The sequence below is a fragment of the Myotis yumanensis genome, unplaced genomic scaffold, assembly GCF_028538775.1.
Source record: "Myotis yumanensis isolate MYYU_CA2020_CCGP unplaced genomic scaffold, mMyoYum1.0.hap1 SCAF_4, whole genome shotgun sequence".
NCBI classification, from domain to species: Eukaryota; Metazoa; Chordata; class Mammalia; order Chiroptera; family Vespertilionidae; genus Myotis; species Myotis yumanensis.
Window position 1 is genome coordinate 43,627,043 of NW_027223755.1, and position 19,954 is coordinate 43,646,996.

General features: G+C 43.8%; 1 protein-coding gene across 4 annotated transcripts in view; it reads left to right on the forward strand.

The window, feature by feature from the left end:
• The window catches only part of RASGRF2 (Ras protein specific guanine nucleotide releasing factor 2), a 186,249-nt gene extending 171,039 nt beyond the window's left edge, over window positions 1-15,210 (forward strand). For all 4 annotated transcript variants that reach the window (XM_070412262.1, XM_070412264.1, XM_070412265.1 and 1 more), the window contains 8 exons: window positions 369-429; window positions 686-789; window positions 2,518-2,602; window positions 4,281-4,478; window positions 5,735-5,814; window positions 7,550-7,667; window positions 8,214-8,282; window positions 10,757-15,210. In XM_070412262.1, coding sequence (XP_070268363.1) covers window positions 369-429; window positions 686-789; window positions 2,518-2,602; window positions 4,281-4,478; window positions 5,735-5,814; window positions 7,550-7,667; window positions 8,214-8,282; window positions 10,757-10,849 — 808 coding nt within the window. In that variant the 3' untranslated portion in view covers window positions 10,850-15,210. The remainder of the gene's footprint in view (window positions 1-368; window positions 430-685; window positions 790-2,517; window positions 2,603-4,280; window positions 4,479-5,734; window positions 5,815-7,549; window positions 7,668-8,213; window positions 8,283-10,756) is intronic.
• The last annotated feature ends 4,744 nt before the right edge of the window (window positions 15,211-19,954 follow it).

The following is a 19,954-nucleotide window of genomic DNA, read 5'->3' on the forward strand; positions in this document are numbered from 1 at the left end:
GAAGGGCAGGTTTAGGGAACAGAGGAGCACGGATGGGGCACTCGGGCTGTTAGAACTCCCCCTGGATGGAGTACTGCAGGAGGCCCGAGTCATCCCCAGGTGCACTTTGATGGTGGTGTTTTCCTTACAACCTCGTATGTAACAAGTCAGCTCTCTGGATAATCCTGTGCCTTTAACATGTGTGTTTATCCGTTTCCTTAGCCTCCTGTCTCCAGCTCAGGGCCCCACAGCCTGCAGCCGGCGGCCCAGCCACACAGCCCTAAACCCTCTGACTCTTCACCCAGGGAACAAACACTGTAACGCTTTGCTGTCATTCCTGCCGTGTCTACTTCCTTTTCACGGGGGATTTTTTTATTTTTATTTTTTAGAGCTCTTTCACAAGATGATCAAGATGACATTCACCTAAAATTAGAGGATATAATTCAACTGGTAAGTTCCCCCAGGGTCTGGCGCAGGCCACCTCTCAAAGGCCAGCAGTGTGCCTGGACTGAGCGCTGGCCACATGTTCCCCTCAGTGAGGCTCTGGGAGGTGCACCAAATGTTCGTGGGCTTAGCGACTGGTCCATGATGTGAATGTGCTCCATAGCTAGAGTCTTTGATGGACTTTGTGCTTCAGCAGCTGCACCGTGCACTCTGGAGCCTCACTGGTGTGTGTCTCACGCCCTCCTCCCCCCATATCTTGCAGACGGACTGTCCGAAGGCCGAGTGCTTTGAGACCTTGCCAGCCATGGAGCTGGCTGAGCAGATCACCCTCCTGGACCACATCGTCTTCAGAAGCATTCCCTACGAGTGAGTGCTGCCCTGGCAGCCCCGGGCCCTCTCAGGCAGGAATAGCGGCTTAGCATTGAGTTATTCCTAGGGCACATGTGTGTGCCATGGTGTGTCTTAATCTTAAAGTGGTTTGGTCCCACAGAATGTCTTTTGGTTCCGGTTTTTATTGGAAATGTTGATGTGGAAGTAGTGGGAACTCTCAAGATGGTCACTCTGTGTTTCTCTGTGTATGATGACAACCATAGAATGTAAATGCTCTAAATTTTGCTACCCACTTGCATAAATCAACAAGTATTGCTGAGCTTTGACACCATGGTCTCATCACACAGCCTTTTGATTTCCTCGTGTAGAGTGAGGGGGGCTCTTTAAGCCCCTCCCAGCTGTCATATTTGGTAGCCCATTTACAAGGCCTTTGCTTGGACAAATGTCAACTGTTGGCACATGTTCTCTTTGAACAAAGAACTAAATAGAAGGTAAAGGAGGGGCTGGGCAAGAGATATGAACATGTTGTACAGAGAGAAGAGGACATCTGTGAGGATGGAAGGTCAGGCATGGCAGGGTGGATGGGCAAAAGGGTGGTTAGAGGGTCAGAGCCACAGCTCTGTTAGGAAGGCATGAGGCGGGGACAGAGGACACCCCTGCAGACTTTTATGTAGTTTATCTTCTTTCCCTATCCCTCTTCCAGCACTCCTGGACCAACCCATGAACAGAACGACCAGTTGCTATGATGCACACTGACCACTAGGGGGCAGATGCTCAATGCAGGAGCTGCCCCCTGGTGGTCAGTGTGCTCCCACAGGAGAAGTGCCACTCAGCCACAAACCGGGCTGATGGCTGGTGAGCACAGCGGCTGGTGGCAGGAGCCTCTCCCGCCTCTGTGGCAGCACTAAGGATGTCTGACTGCAGCTTAGGCGTGCTCCCCCCAGGAGCAGGCCTAAGCCGTCAGTCGGACATCCCTCGAGGGCTCCTGGACTGCTAAAGGGTGCAGGCCAGGCTGAGGGACACCCCTCCACCCCAGTGCCTAGGGCATGAATGTCATGCACTGGGCTTCTAGTATAAAATAATTCCTGTATACTCTACCTTGATGGTCGCTTGCTGTGATCTGGTGGCCTGCTCAAAGATGAAGCGAAAGAGCAAGAATGTTATTTGAAAGACAAACCTTCCACCAGGCTGAGCTCCCAGCTGTGACTGCCTTCACCACATGAATGGGCTATAAAGTGTTTGTTTATTCAGCCCTCACCAGGGTGTACTGTTCTGGGCTCCTGGGAGAACAAAGGAATGTCCTGCCCATGGAATCATATTTGCCTGGAGACAGGAGAGAAAGTGGAGGAGAACATGCTGGTCTTGATTAACATTTTTGGTAGTGATTGATTTTTTGGACTTTCTGCTAAGGCTTACATTTTTTTTAACAAGCTAATCCAAGGAAAACAGTCTTGGTTTCTGAGTTAGTATTTAACTTCTTTATTCCTCTGTGTTGGTCATTGTTTTCCAACTTTAGAGAAGCCTTTATAATGATCCTACCAGGGACAAAGTTCCAGAGCAAGCTGGAAACTGGAAAATCTTTTTTCTTCTTTGCATGGCGTGGTGAAATGCTAGAGTTGAGCTAAAATTCATTTGAAAGGGTCAGTAGCAGCAGGAGTTGGGCAATGTCAAGTTTAACGTATATAATGTTAATAATTATTCATACCAATAATTGACCATTTTTTAAAAGTTTAATTGGTTTTATATTTTGCTTTGAATTTTCAGAGAATTTCTTGGGCAGGGTTGGATGAAGCTGGATAAAAATGAAAGAACACCTTACATTATGAAAACCAGCCAGCACTTTAATGATGTGAGTAACCATGAAAAGAAAACCTTGGGCATGTTATAGGAAGACGAATATCAGGGCCTTAAGATTCTTCTCCTCTGTGCACTCAAGCACACCTCCCACCCCATGCAGACTTGGCTTTGCATTTCACTGTGTGGCATTTGCTGTTTATGCCTGCCCACCCCCTCACCTTCCCATCTAGCTAGACTCAGTGCCTTAAGGTCAGGGGTGCTGATTTATGTCCTTCTGTTTCCAGCACCTAAAAGAATGCCTGGTTCATAGTAGGTGCTCAATATAAAATAAAATTTTAATGAATATGCATATTAATAATTCTGAGGCACTATATCTACCCCAAGCCCTAGTTCTTTTTTCATTATCCCCAGCTTTAATAAATGTTCCGTCAAAATCTCAAAAAAAAAAAAAAAAGATCTTAAGGGTTACAAAATCATCAAAGAATGCCTGTACCCGTCAGATTTAGTATCTATAATAATAAAAGGGTAATATGCTAATTAGACCAGATGTCTTCCAGACATCATTCTGGACATCCTTCCTGACGAAGCCGGGGCAAGAGGGAAGCCAGCCTGGGTCCCGGGTGCCTGCAGGCAGCCCGAGGGAAGCCAGCCCCAGTCCTGGGTGCCTGTGAAGGCCGGAGGAGGGAACCCTGGGTCCCGGGTGCCAGAGGGAAGCTGGTGCTGGCAGCCGGGGGAAGGAAGGCCTACTCTTGCATGAATTTTCATGCTTTGGGCCTCTAGTACAGATATAATATTAGATCACATATTCTCTTTTTAGCAATCAATCCTATTCTGCCCTTTTCCTTTCCATATGCTGTGTTGAGCTTCTTAAGCTATTTCTTTTTCCCTTGGCTTTTATTAAAAGAATTACAGTGCTTAGCCTTGAAAGTATAGGTCCTTTTTCTGCTGGTGGGAAAAAATTCAACAAGATAGGAAGGAGAAAATATTCTCTCTTCCATTTCACTGAAGTGTTTCTGGTTTGAGAGTTGATCAGGTTAGAGCAGGGGTGGGCAAACTTTTTGACTCGAGGGCCACAATGGGTTCTTAAACTGGACCGGAGGGCCGGAGCAAAAGCATGGATGGAGTGTTTGTGTGAACTAATATAAATTCAAAGTAAACATCATTACATAAAAGGGTACGATCTTTTTTTTTTTTTTTAGTTTTATTGATTTCAAACGGGCCGGATCCGGCCCGTGGGCCGTAGTTTGCCCACGGCTGGGTTAGAGACAATGTGGGGGTAAAGTGTCTTCTTTCTCTGTGATAACTGAGGCTTCCTAGAGTGAATATTCCACACCAAAGGAGGCAAGGAGCATGTGGAGAGCCCCCTAGAAGGGAGACCCATGATCTGCAAAGGTTGCCATTCCTCAGGGGTTAGCTCATTCTATTCCATTTCCTCAATAATTGTTGGAAATGGCTCCTTCATCAAAATCACAGATGAGCTAAGTCACCTCTTCCTCAACAAGCTGATTCTAAGCACTGCCTCTCTTCCCTCTGAGGGTGAACAGGTGCTCGTTAGTTTGTTAGTATCAGTATAGACTTAAGTCACTCCAGAAAGTTGTCTAAATCTGGACTATGGTCTCCATGCCCCTTGGTACCTGCTTTCCTGACATTTCTGCAGGTAACTCGAGTATGTGGCCTGAATGCATTACCTTGGCTCTTAGCTGCCTCTTTTGGCTTTCCCGTTGTCTCAGATGAGTAACCTGGTGGCCTCCCAGATCATGAATTATGCAGATATCAGCTCTCGTGCCAATGCAATTGAGAAGTGGGTGGCAGTGGCAGACATTTGCCGATGCCTGCACAACTACAACGGCATGCTGGAGATCACCTCAGCCTTGAACAGGACCGCCATCTACCGGCTGAAGAAGACCTGGGCCAAGGTGTCCAAGCAGGTGAGCATCAGCGTGTGACACATCCTGCTGCAGAGAGGCTGGGAGACCTGAGCCAAGATAAATATTACTAATTAGGAAAAAATTAACGGAAACGAGCAGCTCAGTTGCCAAAGAAAGGTGCCAATGTGGGTAATTACTGTGTTCTTACCACTTAATTGATTCCACTCAGTGCACTTCTAAATGGTTCATTTAGAAAAGAAAATACAATCCAAAACGTTCATTATGACATATTTGGGGATAACCTCAAACAATGTGGTTGACAGGAGTTTTTTCCTGAATTATTTAGAGAGGGCTCACTGATCTCAAGTGATGTCGAGTGAACACTCTCTCTCCCCCAAAGTAAGGGTGCAAATGCCTTAGGGCCAAACACCAGGGATGAGGGGCCTCAACATTCATCTCTTTCTTTGTTATTCATGTAGTAAATGTAAAGTTTCGGCGTGATGACTTAGAGGTACAGATATAGAGCTTTATTAATTTTCTCAGCATGCTCATCCTGTCATTTCCATTCAGATAACTTCAATCACAAATTCCTCTTGCTTTTCCTCCTGGCCTTCTCCATGGGTGTTGGCCAGTGTTGGGAGAGCCCCTCCAGGCTTATGGGATAGGGTAGTCTGAGGAGCCTCCACCCGGGTATTCCTAGTGCTTTTCCCAGCCAAGCTGCCTGGATGCGGGTGTTCCCAAGTGTGTATCATCATCCCCAAGGGCCACCCTCTTTTCCTCCCATGTGCCATGAAAGTCCAGATCAATGTCAACAACAATTCCATTTCTTGGTAAGTATCAATTGTATTTTTCTAACAAGTTGATGAAGATGACCACACACACAAAAAAAGGATTTGGAGGAGAGGATATTGGTAGGTCCATAACCAATCAACCAATATGTACTTGGATGATTTGGAAATTAACACTCAAAGAGATTCATCACGAAACCCCCTGACATGGGACTTCGCCTTTAATAGTCTCTGTTCAACATGTGCCTGTCAGTCCTTTAAGACCCAGACTTTCTCGTGCATTGCTATTTTCACTTTCTACACATTTTCTTCTCTTTTTGGCTAACTGAGTGGTATAGTCACTTTTTCTTCTCCACATGTTTTTTTTTTCCACATCAAATTTAAATATAATACCTCATCTCAATACTTTGAAAATTATATCCCATCACAGAAATCTGCCACTGTGGAAGAGAACTGAGCATCTTTTGGTAACTCTTGTCAAACCATAGGAGTATTTCATGATATACTAAGGCATCTGTTTCTTTCTAGACAAAAGCTCTAATGGACAAACTTCAGAAGACTGTTTCATCTGAAGGAAGATTTAAAAATCTCAGAGAAACCCTTAAAAAGTATGTATATCTTTATTAAATTATCCATAATTTATAAATATATTTAAATAATTTATATAGTATACAGACAGAGGCCTACCTCCTACTTTGGTTTGTAAAGAAAAACAAATAGGAAACAGCTTCCATCATCTACATATTTTTCTGATTTTCCTTTTCACTTGGAATACTGTGCATATAGTAAATGTCATATAGATATACTCACAGTATGCAGAGTATTCCAGAAAGAAGAAAAATGTCACCACAGTAAATCAAACCATGATTTACTATATAAAGTTTGATTGGATATTTCTTTTTTTAAAATTCTTTTTAAAATATATTTTATTGATTTTTTATAGAGAGGAAGGGAGAGAGATAGAGAGTCAGAAACATCGATGAGAGAGAGACATCGATCAGCTGCCTCCTGCACACTCCCCACTGGGGATGTGCCCACAACCAAGGTACATGCTCCTGACCTGAACCGAACCTGGGACCCTTGAGTCCGCAGGCTGACCCTCTATCCACTGAGCCAAACTGGTTAGGGCTGGATATTTCTTAAGCTAAGTGCAATGATATCCTGTGATTTTTAAAATGTAAATGTTCCAGTATCTATTGATTATTGTTATCTATTTTGGGCCTTTTATTGCTGGATCTTTCACTGCTGAGAGAGAAAGAGAGAGGAGAATAAAGAGAATAAGAAGGAGAAGAATAGAATAGAATAGAAAGAATAGAATAGAAATCTATCTTCTACAGCTGGTTTTCTCACTATCTGCACATAGGTCCTGTGATGCCAAAAGTTAAAGAAAGACTCCTAGTGACACCACCAACAACAACAATAGGACAATAACTATTCACTGAATAGTTATTAAGTAACAGACTCCATGCTAAGTGCTTGATGTGTTTTATTTAGACTTCACAACTAGCTAGAAACATATGTTTTATTGTCTCCATTTTACAGATGAGGAAACTAGTTCAGAGAGTTAGGACAGCATCACTTAGTAAGTGGTCAAGCTGGAACTCAAACTCACTTCTCTCTGGATCAAAGGCCCATGTTCTCAGCTCTAGACTCTGAGAAGACCCAGTGTAACCCTCCTCAAAAAACAAACAAATAAAAAAACGAACAGGGTCTCACTTTAGTGTGCAGTCGTAACATTAATTACATCTGTACAATTAAATACTAACTAAAACAGAAAAGCAGTTTACAACCTCTAATCACAGCGATTTTTCCCACCCTGTTCAAGGTTGAGTGTTAGCAATTTAATGAGGTGAGGGCTTAAGGATTCCCTACCTGCGTTTACCCCTCAGAGGAGTGTGGCCAATTTACAGTACTGTAAACAAATACTGCCAACAAGCACTGTTAGCAAATAGTTTGTATTTGTCTATAAGTTATCCTGTTGTTTGAACATTGTCTCAAACACATAGTAAAGCATGGGCTGTAATTTGTGTTATATTCTATCGTGAGAAGATGTATTTAAAACTCTGCATACCAATATGATTGTCTAACCACTATGTTGTACACCTGAAACTAGTACAGAATAATATTGAATGTGAACTATAATTGAAAAACAAGTTGGAAAATTGTATATGTTTTTCATCACAATAAAAAAAATACTCTGTATACCGTAAGTATGCTTTTGAAAATGGAATTAGAAGACTTTATTCTTCAGGATGAAGCAGCATAGTTGCTTCCTGTTTAACTGGGGAGGGAAACCGACATGTGTGTGAACGAGCATGGGAACAGCTCCTCTTGGTCTTGCAGTTGTAACCCTCCAGCCGTTCCTTATCTGGGGATGTACCTGACAGACCTGGCATTTATTGAAGAAGGAACACCAAACTTTACTGAGGAAGGCCTTGTCAATTTCTCCAAAATGAGGATGGTAGGTGATAATTTCCTAATCAGCCCATTTCAATGACTTCACTGGCTTATGGAGAAGAGGCTAAGTCATGAAAGTCACTGCTTGCTTTTTAATCTCGAAGTGGACGAGGTGGTGGACACTGGATCTAACACCTGATGTTGGCCAATTGAGATTTTCAGCTGAGCCATTTCAGCTTGCAATCTGAGCAAAGCGGGTGGTCAATAAAGCTCCTGGGATGGCTGCCTAAGGCTGACCAGTGATAGATGCTGAAGGCTTCTTGCTCAACAACGAGGTTCTGAGCACCAACCTCAGAAGCAAGGAGCACATGGACAAAATCATCCAGAGCTTGCCTCTGCTTCCTGATCGTGAATTCAGTATCTCCTTGCTGTTAGCATTTCCTATAGCTCATTGAAAGGCAAGAGAGCCCTGCGCATAGGGAATGATCGGGCAGAGCTCCAGATACCTCACTGAGGAAGTGACTAACTACTCTGGGCTGGGCTCCCAGAAAAATGTGCTGCAACACAAGGAAATACTTTGTTTTTGCTTCTGTTGTTGTTTCTTTGTTAGATATCACACATCGTCAGAGAGATACGCCAGTTCCAGCAGACATCCTATCGAATAGACCATCAGCCAAAGGTAATATTATGGTTGTAAGAGAATTTAATAAAGAAAAAAGAAGAAATTATTGAATTAGAAACTGCAGTAGGGTTGATCAATAACACCAAAAGCTGTGTCACAGAAAAGACCAATAAAATAGACAAATCTTTGGCAAGTCTGATTTTTAAAAAAAGAAATAAGGCAAAAGACACCAATTTATCATCAAGTTCTATTGATTTTACATCCTATATTTCTCTTGAATCTGTCTACATCACCACCACCCCTGGTCCAAGCTACTAATATCTGTTACCTGGTCTACTTGTATTCACTCTCGAATGCAAAATCCATTCTATAAATTACAGCTGGACAGAACTCTTTGAAACACAAAATAGAATATGTCTTCAACTTTCATAAACTACTAGAGGCCCGGTGCACAAAATTTGTGCATGGGAAGGGGGGGGTCCCCTCAGCCCAGCCTGCACCTTCTCCATCCGGGACCCCTCGGGGGATGTCCGATTGCTGGTTTAGGCCTGATCCCCAGCAGTCGGACATCCCTCTCACAATCCAGGACCACTGGCTTCTAACTGCTCACCTGCTTGCCTGCCTGATCACCCCTAACAGCCTCTGTCTGCCTGCTTGATTGCCCCTAACTGCCCCCCCCCCCCCCCCCCGCCAGCCTGATCACCTCTAACTGCCTCTGCCTGCCAGCCTGGTCGCCCCTTACTGCCCCCCCCCCCCCCCCCCCCCGCTGGCCTGGTCGCCCCCAACTGCCACCCCTGCTTACCTGGTTGCCACCAACTGCCCTCTCTATCGGCCTGGTCGCCCCATGCAGCCTGCTGTTTGGCCGTTACTGTTACTGTGACGGCATCCTGGACAATTTGCATATTCCTCTATTATTAGTATAGATTTTACTGGTTTCCCATTGCTCTTAGGATAAAGAAAGAAAAAGACCTTGCTATGTCCAAGAAGTCTTGCGTTATGTGGTCCCTACTCATCTTTCAAGATTCCTCTCACATCATATACCCCTTTTACCCTTTCTTCTCTCCATCCCAGCCACAACTGGCCTTCCTTCTTTCCTTCCTTCCTTCCTTCCTTCCTTCCTTCCTTCCTTTCTTCCTTCTTTACCTTTTTAAGTGATAATTTTTTAGAATAGTTTTAACTTTACGGAAACATTGAGAAGGTAGTACAGAATATTCCAATATAACTTACAGCCAGTTTTCCCTACTATTTCTTGGAACTTGACAAACTTATCCTAAAACTAATAAGAAAGCTTAGATAGGCAAAAAACAGACAAGAATTTTTTTGTTTGTTTTTTGTGTTGTTTTTTTTTTTTGTTTTTTTTTTTAATAAGAAGAGTAAGGGAGAGCTTTCCTTACCAGATTCAGATACATGTCCTAAACTATAGTGAATAAAATAGGATTATATGGGCCTTGGTTTGTATGCTTAGTGGTTAGAGTGTCAGCCTGAGGACCGAAAGGCTCTCCTGTTCGATTCCCAATCAAGGGTATGCACCTGGATTGCAGGTCAATTCCTGATCCCTTCCACTCTCTAAAAATCAATGAAAGAAATATCCTCAGGTGAGGATATTTTAAAAAGGATTATCTAAAAAACGGATTATACAGGTACAGGAATACACATTAAATGGAGCAGGATAAAGTCTAGATGCATATTCTATCTATATGAAAATCTAATCTATAATAATAAAAGCATAATATGCAAATCGACTGAATGGCTGAACAGAGGAAAGACTTCCAGATAACCTTCCGGAGGAAGCCAGGGGTGCGAGGGCCAGCCTCTAGTATGGCATAAAGGAGGCTTTCTTTAAGTGCTGGAAAGAAATGGACCATTCAGTAAATGAGGAATTTCGCCTCTGCATCTTATATATCATTCACAAAAATAAATTCTAGAGGAGTTTATTACCTAAATAGAAAAAGCAACATTAAATGATTTTAATAAAATATAGGAGAAAATATTTATGATCTTTAGATTTGAAAGACCTCCTTAAGCACAGAATGCAAAGCTGCAAAAGACAAGCTTGATAAATGTTACCGCATCAAATTAAAAAACTTCTGCATGACAAAAGGCAATTGTTTAAAAAGTCAAAATTCAAGCAGTAGAATACAAACCAAATGATAACAGTGGGCCTCTTGAGGAAAGAGCCCAATGAGTTGGGAGATGTTTGGTTTTATTATTATTATTATTATTATTATTATTGACACTATTACATATGTTCCCATTTCTCCTCTCTTTGCCCACCTCCACCCAGCCCCCACTCTCCTTCCCTCTGGCCATCACCATACTACTATCTGTGTCTATGGGTTATGCCTATATGTTCTTTGGCTAATCCTTTCATTGATTTTATTTTTTAACATTGAGAGTATATCAATAATTTTTAGTTATGTAAATTTTTAAATGTTTACGAGAATATGTTGAATTGCCAGATTCTATTCAGAAAAATGCAACATACCAGCGTTCTGAAAAAACTTACAGCTAGGATTTCCTTTTTTCTTCAGGTCACTCAGTACTTGCTGGACAAAACCCTCATCATAGATGAAGATACACTGTATGAGCTGTCACTGAAAATTGAACCTCGGCTCCCTGCTTGAAGATTTGGCCTTGCCCTGGGTCCGGGGAATTTTCATGGAAGGGGGGACAGACAGAACTGTGCATGCCATGCCTCCCACAGTACCGTGAGGATGGGGCCTGGAGACCAAAACAGGTCTCCTTTGTCCATGGAAGACAGAACGTAACTGGATTCTGTCTCCAGTGAGGGAAGCCAGCTGTTTGGGGTCAAAGACAGATGCTTCAGACTTGGGTGGGAAGGTGAAAAGAGTGATATTTGGTAAAGCCGGTGGCACATTCTGCAGAAAGGGAATGTACTATGGGAGTTGTGGTAGCCATTTTAATGACACAGGTAAGAGGGTAAATTTCAAACTGTGCCCCAAGTTCTGTTCAAACTTGGGGATGAGGATTCCTGGACAAGGCCTCTGATGATTCTCTGGCACTTCGCTGGGCTGGGCACACCTACCCATCTTCTCCTGGGATTTCACTGCCTCCGTTACATTTCCTTTGTTACAAGCTTCCAGAAAAGCCCAGGCTTCCTGTGTAGGGATGGGCTGGCATCAGCGACTTCCGTCTACAGCATGTGCATGGATTTCAGCGCATGGAGGAATAACGGCATGTTCGGAAACGGCCTTGTCAGTCTTTAGGTAACAGGAGAGGAAGGATATGATAAAGTCAAGTGCGTTTGTACATAACATTTCTTTAATTGAAAACTCAGCAGGCTGTGCCCCAGAGGATCCCAGCCAGTGGCTTCGTGGGGTGGGTGGGGGCTTCTTCCTGAGGCTGTGGTGCCCGAGAAGCCAACGCCCTTGGAGGGGCAGGTGCAGAGTTTGCAAAAGGTGCCCACGCACCTCAACCGGCAAAACTGTGGAATAAGACAGAGGCCACCGCGCTGTGGGGAAGAGTGGGTTGCAATGCTAAGTGAAACGGCATAGCACTTACAAGTCCTTGCACCCTGCTGTGCTGGTTTTCTTCCTTCCCCCTCACAGTAATGTGGGAATCCATTCTGATGTACACAAACCATTTTTAGGCTCATTTTGGAGATTGATTGTATTGTTTTAAAAGTTGGTTAGTGAGAATTTCTTTTTAAAACCCACACTTCCACATGCACTTGGTAGAGAGTTCTTCCCCCGCCATCTTTGTTTTTAAATGTTTATATTTTTGAGTGGAAATATTGTATGTGTATGGAAAAAAAGGGTCCAACCACTCAACAACTGTTATATCAGAAAACCAACTGCTGGGGGTAGTACTGCTATCCTGCGAGGGAAAAGTGACCTTGCTATTCCCAGGATTGTCAGTTGTTGAAGAAATGGGGCTCTCTCATGTTTACCTCCCTCTCCTCTTCTCAGGGAGACCTCTGCTTTGTAAAAGAAGGGAAAGAAAAAAACATACGGTTATTGTTGTCTGAGCCTACTGCACCTGATATTTTCACTTCGAGGCATGAAGTGTATCGATGCTGACAATGAACAAAACTGATCTGTCTGGCTATTTTCCCTCTTTCTTTGCACTTTAATTATGTTGTTAGAGCTATTAGCTGACTAACTTCCATCTTGCTGGCTCATAAAACCTGGTGGAAGGGCCAGCTTTGATAATGTACCATAGAGATGGAGAGTGTACATTTTTCCTGCATGGTAAGGGCCATCTCTGTACATAACTATATATTGAAATATCAAGTAAGTAAAAGAAAATATTTATAATATTTGAGACTATTCCAAAAATATTTTCAATAGCTCATATTAGCCAACAGTGTAGCACTAAGCCCAAGGAGGGTTACTTATGGATGCTTTCTTCTTCTTTTTTACAGAAAGTTGCTTGTTTGTTCTCTTTAGTTTCAATTAAGAGGTTGAAGCACCTTGATGCATGACAAAAAGCATGGGTTGTTTGGATCCTAACAATGCATAACTTGCAATGTATTTCTCAGTGTTCAGAAACTGAGGGCTTGAACTAATGTGTCAACTGCACCAAGCACCTCAAAGTCTTGCATAAGAAAAGAAAGTAAAGGTTAACTTTCTTGACTCAAAAACAGTCTTGGAAGGTGAGTGAAAACCAGGACAATCAGTGAAAGGACCTCACACAGTACTTTCAGGCAAAATAACTCCTAGAAATGTTAATGCCTTCAGTTTTGCCTTGGAGTCCCCAAAGTCTTCCGGAGGGGAGGGGGTGGTTTTGTGTGTGCTTTCCCTGGAAGTTTGGAGCCGTATTTCTCTGACTCATATGTTCCAGAGCCACTGCAGCCATTCTTATTAAAGAAAATAGGTGATAGAGCAATTTCTAAGTTCTCCCCCGCTTTTGGTATGCAGTTTTTCTTCAAGTAGTGACAAAGCTTTCATGTTTATTTCCTGCAGAATGTTGGAAGCGCCCCCCAGTGGTCAGCAATGGGCACTGCCAGTTGCTATGCTGACCTTTAGCATTTTATTGAGCTTTCCAAGTTCCTCCAGCTTCCTGAAGCCTTGCTGGATCCTGGAGAGAACCCCGCCTCCAAGGGAGTTCCTTTTCATGACCTGCACCATTTCTGAGCCACTGAAATGATAGGATAGGAGTGCACATTTTAAAAGCCTCAATTTAGTCACATTTAAAATCTCCAAGAGCAACTTGTGATGTTTCCTCCAATTGTTACAGCACCTATCCTCTCTGCTTTGCAAGCTTCGTGTGTATTGTTGGAGCCTGCACTCTCGCTGCGTCTGCCTATATCCCATTATATGAGACCCATTTCTAAGAGGAGATGGGAAGTCAGCCTCTAACAATGAAGTAGCAAATACTTTTATTATTTCAAAATTAACCCAGAAAATCAGAAGTAAAATTCCATTGCATGCTTGCAGATGAACACCCACATTTCATACTATCAATGAAACTATTTTGCGGCTTTTAGGGGATTCCATTGGTTATTGACTAAGACATCCAGTTTTGCTACAGGGACAAATCTCTTCCTTAGGCCAATATATTATGTGACAGACTCAGGCATGAAATAGAGTGTTGTCACTTTTCCTTAGTGTTTCTCTGAAGGAATTTAAAGAGGGGAATTTTAAACTACTGTTGTGATAGCTTCAAGTGGCTCTCACACAATGTCCCAATTACTGTTTGTTAAATTTCAGTATATCTTAAAGTACTACTTAAAAACAAATGAAACTCATAAATTGTGAATAACTTGAAAGAGAAACATCCATTACATTTCAGTTTGAAGTGTGTGTGATGATGGACCACACCTCTTCTTCTATCATGGTATTATATGAGACAAGACTTTTGGTCAGCAATGATTGGGCCACCTTTAAATTCCCAACTAAAAAGAGTAATGCAGCAAGAGGGGTTATTCCCAATAAAATTAACTTTTAAAATAAAAGGTTTTATTTAGCATTTCTTTTTAAAGTTTGAGTTTATTTTTTTTGAAAAAAATATTTCCCTTCATTATAAAGTATATAACATTATTTTAAAAATCCAACCTATAAAGTTTATCATTTTGACTACTATTGAAATGGGATAAAATGATAACTATTATTTATGGCTAAAGAATAGAACCAAGTTAATGTCCACATCCAGAAGAAATAAATGAGTAAGAGTCCTTTTCTTTTCAGTAAGACAACAGATTGTAAGTTTAAATAATGACTTGATTACAGATGCTACTGTGTGCATCCTGGTAATAAGACTTGAGTCAATGAAATCTAACCTAGTGACATTTCTTCATTTCAGTTAGTGACATAATATTAAGGCATGGCAGAGATAAACAGAAAGTAGAAAACAACCATTTTGTTGTAGTTATGAATACATGAATGATTCCAAAAATTCTTTATCTGGGCTGCCACACAGCATGACTTTAACATTAAGGTTGATTGTGCCTGATCTCATCTGCTCAAGGAAAATATAATTCTACTTAACATGCTGAACCACTGTCTTTTACTCACCCATCTCCCTTTCCCCTAGAAAGGCAGTTATGAAAGACCACTGGATGAGGCTTCCCAGCCCCGTGTCCCAGACCCCATTCTACATCCATATCTGGGAAACCTCAGGCCAGTGCTGCAACCTCTCTGAGCCTGTTTTCTCGCCTGCAAATGGAGTAAATAGTAATTTATGTGCTGCCTACCTCACAGGGCTGTCATGAGGACAAAATGGGTTAGTCTGTAAACTGTAAAGTACTGTCTAAATGTGAGGTCACGTGATTACCATCCTCATCTCTCTCTTGCAGAAGACTTAAATGTATTTCTGTGTGTGTGTGTGTGTGTGTGTGTGTGTGTGTGTAAGGGACAGACCCATGTGTTACTTTGAGAAGCATATTGTTTGTGTCCAGTTACTTTGGAAATCTACTGACTTGTGATTCCGACAGAGGGATTTGTGCTTTGGCCTAACACTTGCCGCGTGAGGTATGGGCTATGCCTATATGCAAATTAAAATTCGCCTTTCTTGAATTCTCAAATGGCTCACTGGTCTCTTTTATTCTTTTTGTATTTTTCTACAGTGTCTTCTTCATAGCGATGGGCTCCTTCAGAAATGTTTTACTTCTAAAGTTTAGGGGGGAAATGGTTTAGAAGATGTTCATGTTGCAGACACTCAAGATCAGAGAATTTGAGAGACCTTGAAAGAGATTTTAAGGGTCATCTAGTCCTACTCTTTCCAGGGCTTAAATCTTTCCTGTGACATCCCTGGCCCATGTTTGGCTACCTCCAGGCACACACAACTCATTACTACAGGAACAGCTCTGCTCATCTACTGTCAACCCTGCGCTGACAGGCCGTGGAGAGAAGAAAAGCCGTGGAGGTGGAGGCAGAGGCCCACTAAGTCTGATCTTGGGTGGGCTCCTGAGCCTTCTGAGGCTGAGTGCCTCATCTACAAAATAAGTCTCATATCTGCCCCTAGAATTATTGCATTTTTATATGGAATGATACACATGAAAAGACTTTGTTTTGGCAAGTAGATAAAGTCGCCCTAATGTTTAAAACTGAAGAGATCATGAGACAGCTGGTGAGCACAAGAAGAAACTGAGAAAAGGAAGAATGTGGATCTTCATGGCTTCCTTTTCCAATTCTGAAATGAGCAATCAGGCAGGTGGGGATTCAGGAAGCCTGGTTCCCTTCATCTCATTCCCTGGCCATCCTTGCCTGTCAGTCAATTCTGGGTCCTGCTATATCCAGATTCCAACTGGATTCAGGGGCAGAAAAGAAATAAGCCCCAAACAGATTTCCTTTAAAGCAATGGTTCTCAACCTTCTGGCCCTTTAAATACAGTTCCTCATGTTGTGACCCAACCATAAAATTATTTTCGTTGCTACTTCATAACTGTAATTTTGCTACTGTTATGAATCGTAATGTAAATATCTGATATGCAGGATGGTCTTAGGTGACCCCTGTGAAAGGGTCGTTCGACCGCCAAAGGGGTCGCGACCCACAGGTTGAGAACCGCTGCTTTAAAGCAAATGATATGGCAGTTGTGTATTTCATGTCTGTTCCTGTCTCAGTGGCAAGAGCCAGCCACATGGCGGCACTGGCTACTAGGGATTGGGTAGAGCCCTGCACTTTGAAAAGAGTTGGCAACAATGGGAGAGGAATAATGGCATGCAACAAGGGTGGCATTTGAAGGATTTTGGGAAATCTGGAATCTCTGCTGTGCATCACATGTAGAGGTTGCCATGCCTATCAACCACCTTCGTAATATGCTTGAAGGTGACCCAAAGAGTGGCACCCCCTTTTCTTAACCATGTCCCAACTAACTTATATAAAATCTACATTATAAAAGGCCAGGGTCCGTAACGTCCAAAAACGACCGAAAGGATGACCCAACACCAGGAAGTGCATGGAGCACCTCTAGGTCTCTTCCCCCACCCCCGCCCCCAGGGGAACCAAGGGGACCTGGGCTGGGTGGCAGCGGAGCGGGACTGGGGACTGGGGAGCGGGCACAAGGCAGACCCCCTGGTCCCCCCAGCCAGCAGGCTCCAATCGATCCTCAGTTTCTTCTGAAAGGAACGTGGTGCCTCCACTGCACAGCCTCCCAGGACGCAGACTCACTGCTGTGAGAGGCTCCGGAGCGGAGACTTCAACAAGGACTGCAGCGACCCTCAGCCTTCCCTGCTGGGAGGTGGACGGAGAGCATCAGCTTTAAAGCACAAACACCCTCCTCGGGGAAAAACCGCCACCTCCCTACTCCACAGCCGCTTCCCTGTCTGCAAGAAACTGCCCATGCTCCTCCCTGCGAGATGGGCAGGGACAGAGCCTGAGTTGAGTGGTTCTGCAAAGGCTGCTGGGCCAGTGAAGGGACAGAGGGAGGTAGGGCAGAACAGGAGCAAGGGGGCAGCCCTGGATCCCTGCACCTCCTCCCACAGGCATAGCCCTTGCTGCTGTTATGATAAAAGGAGTTGTGTTTTTCTAACTCTGTCTGGGTAAAGGAAACAAGTGTCTGTTGACTTCCCATCTTACTCTCCAAGCTGCCAGTTTATCCCTCTGGATGCATCATATCCAAACCTCCAAAGGATCCGAGGGGCAGGTTCAACCTTCGTTCCGTAGTTGAGGAAACTGACCAATAAACACACGTGTCTCATGCCTCAGTGTCAACTCCCGCGGAAATCTCCAGGTAGTAACTCAGATTGTATATCTAAGGGTATATTTTCTTCTGTTTTCGTGTTTAATTCAACCCCAGGAATCAAATAATACAATAAAGAATAAAATGAGTTCAGAGGGCTCAGCATTGTATTCCCAGGGCCCTTGGTTCCACACAAACTGCAGAGCTCAGTTATCCTGAGATGAAAGAAAAAGAAAGAGAAATGTGAAAGGTTTCCCAGCTCAGTCACAGAGACATCTCATAGCCACATACTAAGGACACAGCATTAACTTAGGGGTGGAAAGGACACAAAAGGAATAAAAGATGGAGGGTGATATGCGGAAGGTGGGCCCCACCAGGTGGTGACAGGGGGCAAGCCTGTGGGATGTGACCAAGTGCCCCACCTCTGCTGAGGGGTGCATGCGTCTGTCCTGGGAGCTGCGGCTGATGGAGAGGGAGGCTATGGCTCTATGTGGGTGAGTTGCCAATGAGAGCCTCCCTGCAGCCACAGGACTTGGTGTTCTCAACACGGCGGGAGCACAGGATCATGTACACAACGTCACGAAAAAAACGCATCCTATTCCCAACTTATTCAGACTTCTATTTCTGGTATCTATATTCCCAATGTGTCCATAAGTACATTTGGAAAAAGAAAAAAGATTTGTACGTGATGTGACTGCATCTTTAGAAAACCCAAGTGATCACAAGCAGAGCACTTTTAACACCTAATGAGCCAAATACACTGATGAACAAAAATAGACCCAGAGACACAGACACATGAACAGACTGTGGAGCCTCAGAGGGAAGGCAGGGGAGGGTGGGTGGGAAGGAAGAGATCAATCAATGGCCTTATGTGCATATATGCATCACCCCCGGACACAGACAATGGGGTGGTGAGGGCCTGGGGGTGGGTAGTAGACTGGAAAAGGTTAATAGGGGGAAAGGGGACCTATGTAAACCATTCAACAATAAAGATTTAATAAAAAGAGTAAAAAATAAAAGAAAAGAAAAATGTAAAAGAAAAGAAAAGAAAAGCCAAAAATAACTGTCCTGGCCAGGTGGCTCCATTGGTTGGAGCTTTGTCCTGTACATTGAAAGGCTATGGGTTTGAACTCAGGTCAGGGTGTGTGTGGGAGGCCACTGAGCAAGTGGTGCCTGTAGGAGGGAGGCTCCTCAGACCTAAACACAGTCCAGGCCTCTCCCATGGTCCAAGGCCCATCCTCTGCTGAGTGAGACCGGACCTCCCAGCTTCCTGTTGAGTCCCTGGTCTCTGAGTCATAGGGCCACTTCCCCATGTTCCCCAGAATGCACTGCTCAGTAACCATCTATACTAATAAAAGAGTAATATGCTAATTAGACTGGACATCCCTCCAGACAAAGCCATGGTGGTGGGGGCTGAGGCAGAGGTGGTTAGGGGTGACCAGGCCAGCAGGCAGAGTAGTTAGGGGTGATCAGGCAGGCAGGCAGGTGAGAGGTTAGGGGTGATCAGGCAGGCAGGTGAGAGGTTAGGAGCCAGCAGTCCCGGATTGCGAGAGGGATGTCCAACTGCCAGTTGGGGCCTAAACCGGCAGTCGGACATCCCCTGAGGGGCCCCCTATTGCTGGATTGGAGAGGGTGCAGGCTGGGCTGAGGGACTCCCCCACACCCCCCATGCATGAATTTCATGCACCGGGCCTCTAGTTACATTATAAAATGAAGGGTTGAGGTAAGGTTTATGGATGGGCACCCTAATATCCATTTGTAAGGAATTGGGAAAAGAGATAAAAGAAGGGTTTCTTATTGTAACTGCCATTCTTTAGACTCTACATCTCTGTGCTTTTCAAAGGCTTTATCATTTTCATTCTTGCCGGGTACTCAGTTGGTTGGAGCATCGTCTGGTACACCAAAAGGTTGTGGGTCCGATTTCAGGTTAGGACACATACCTAAGTTGCAGGTTCAATCCCGGGCAGGGGTGCATATTTGGGATGCCAACTCAGGGTGCAAACTGGAGGCAACCTCTCTCTCTCTCTCCTCAGCCTCTCTCTCTAAAATCAATAAACATATCCTCAGGTGAGGATTTTTTTTTTTTTAAAAGCCTTTTGTTTTCTGTGTCTGGGATGTGGGCTATTTCAGGGTCACTGGATTTATTTCTCTTGGTACCTGAACTGACTTGAAACTGTGTGTGTGCAAAAGAACTATTTTGGGAAGAAATAAGCCTAGACTCCCCTCACTCCTGTCTCCCATCCTGATCCGCAGAGCCCAGTCTCCTCAGCAGCTGGTCAGCCCCACAGGCCTCAAGTTCGCTTTTTCCTTCTGCCAGGAGAGGCCCTCAGGGGTGAGAGGGACTTGGTCCATTAAAAGAGAGTGTGTGCACACTGGGAACTCTGACCCTTAAGAGGATCATGTAATCAGTTTGCTTGGTCCCAATCTACGATTGCTTTAATAAAATAACGTGAAAGGGCCTAGAAAATATCTGCGTATGCCAGGTGTAGAAAGGATAAGTATTGCTTTGTAAAAATTTCAACTCAGTGTGGCAGGTAATTGTGATAACATATGTATTCACTGAGGTGTGACAAGTACACAGTTAAGTGCTTGAATCTTAAGTGTACAACTTGGAAAGATTTTACACGTGTGTGTACCCACACAACACT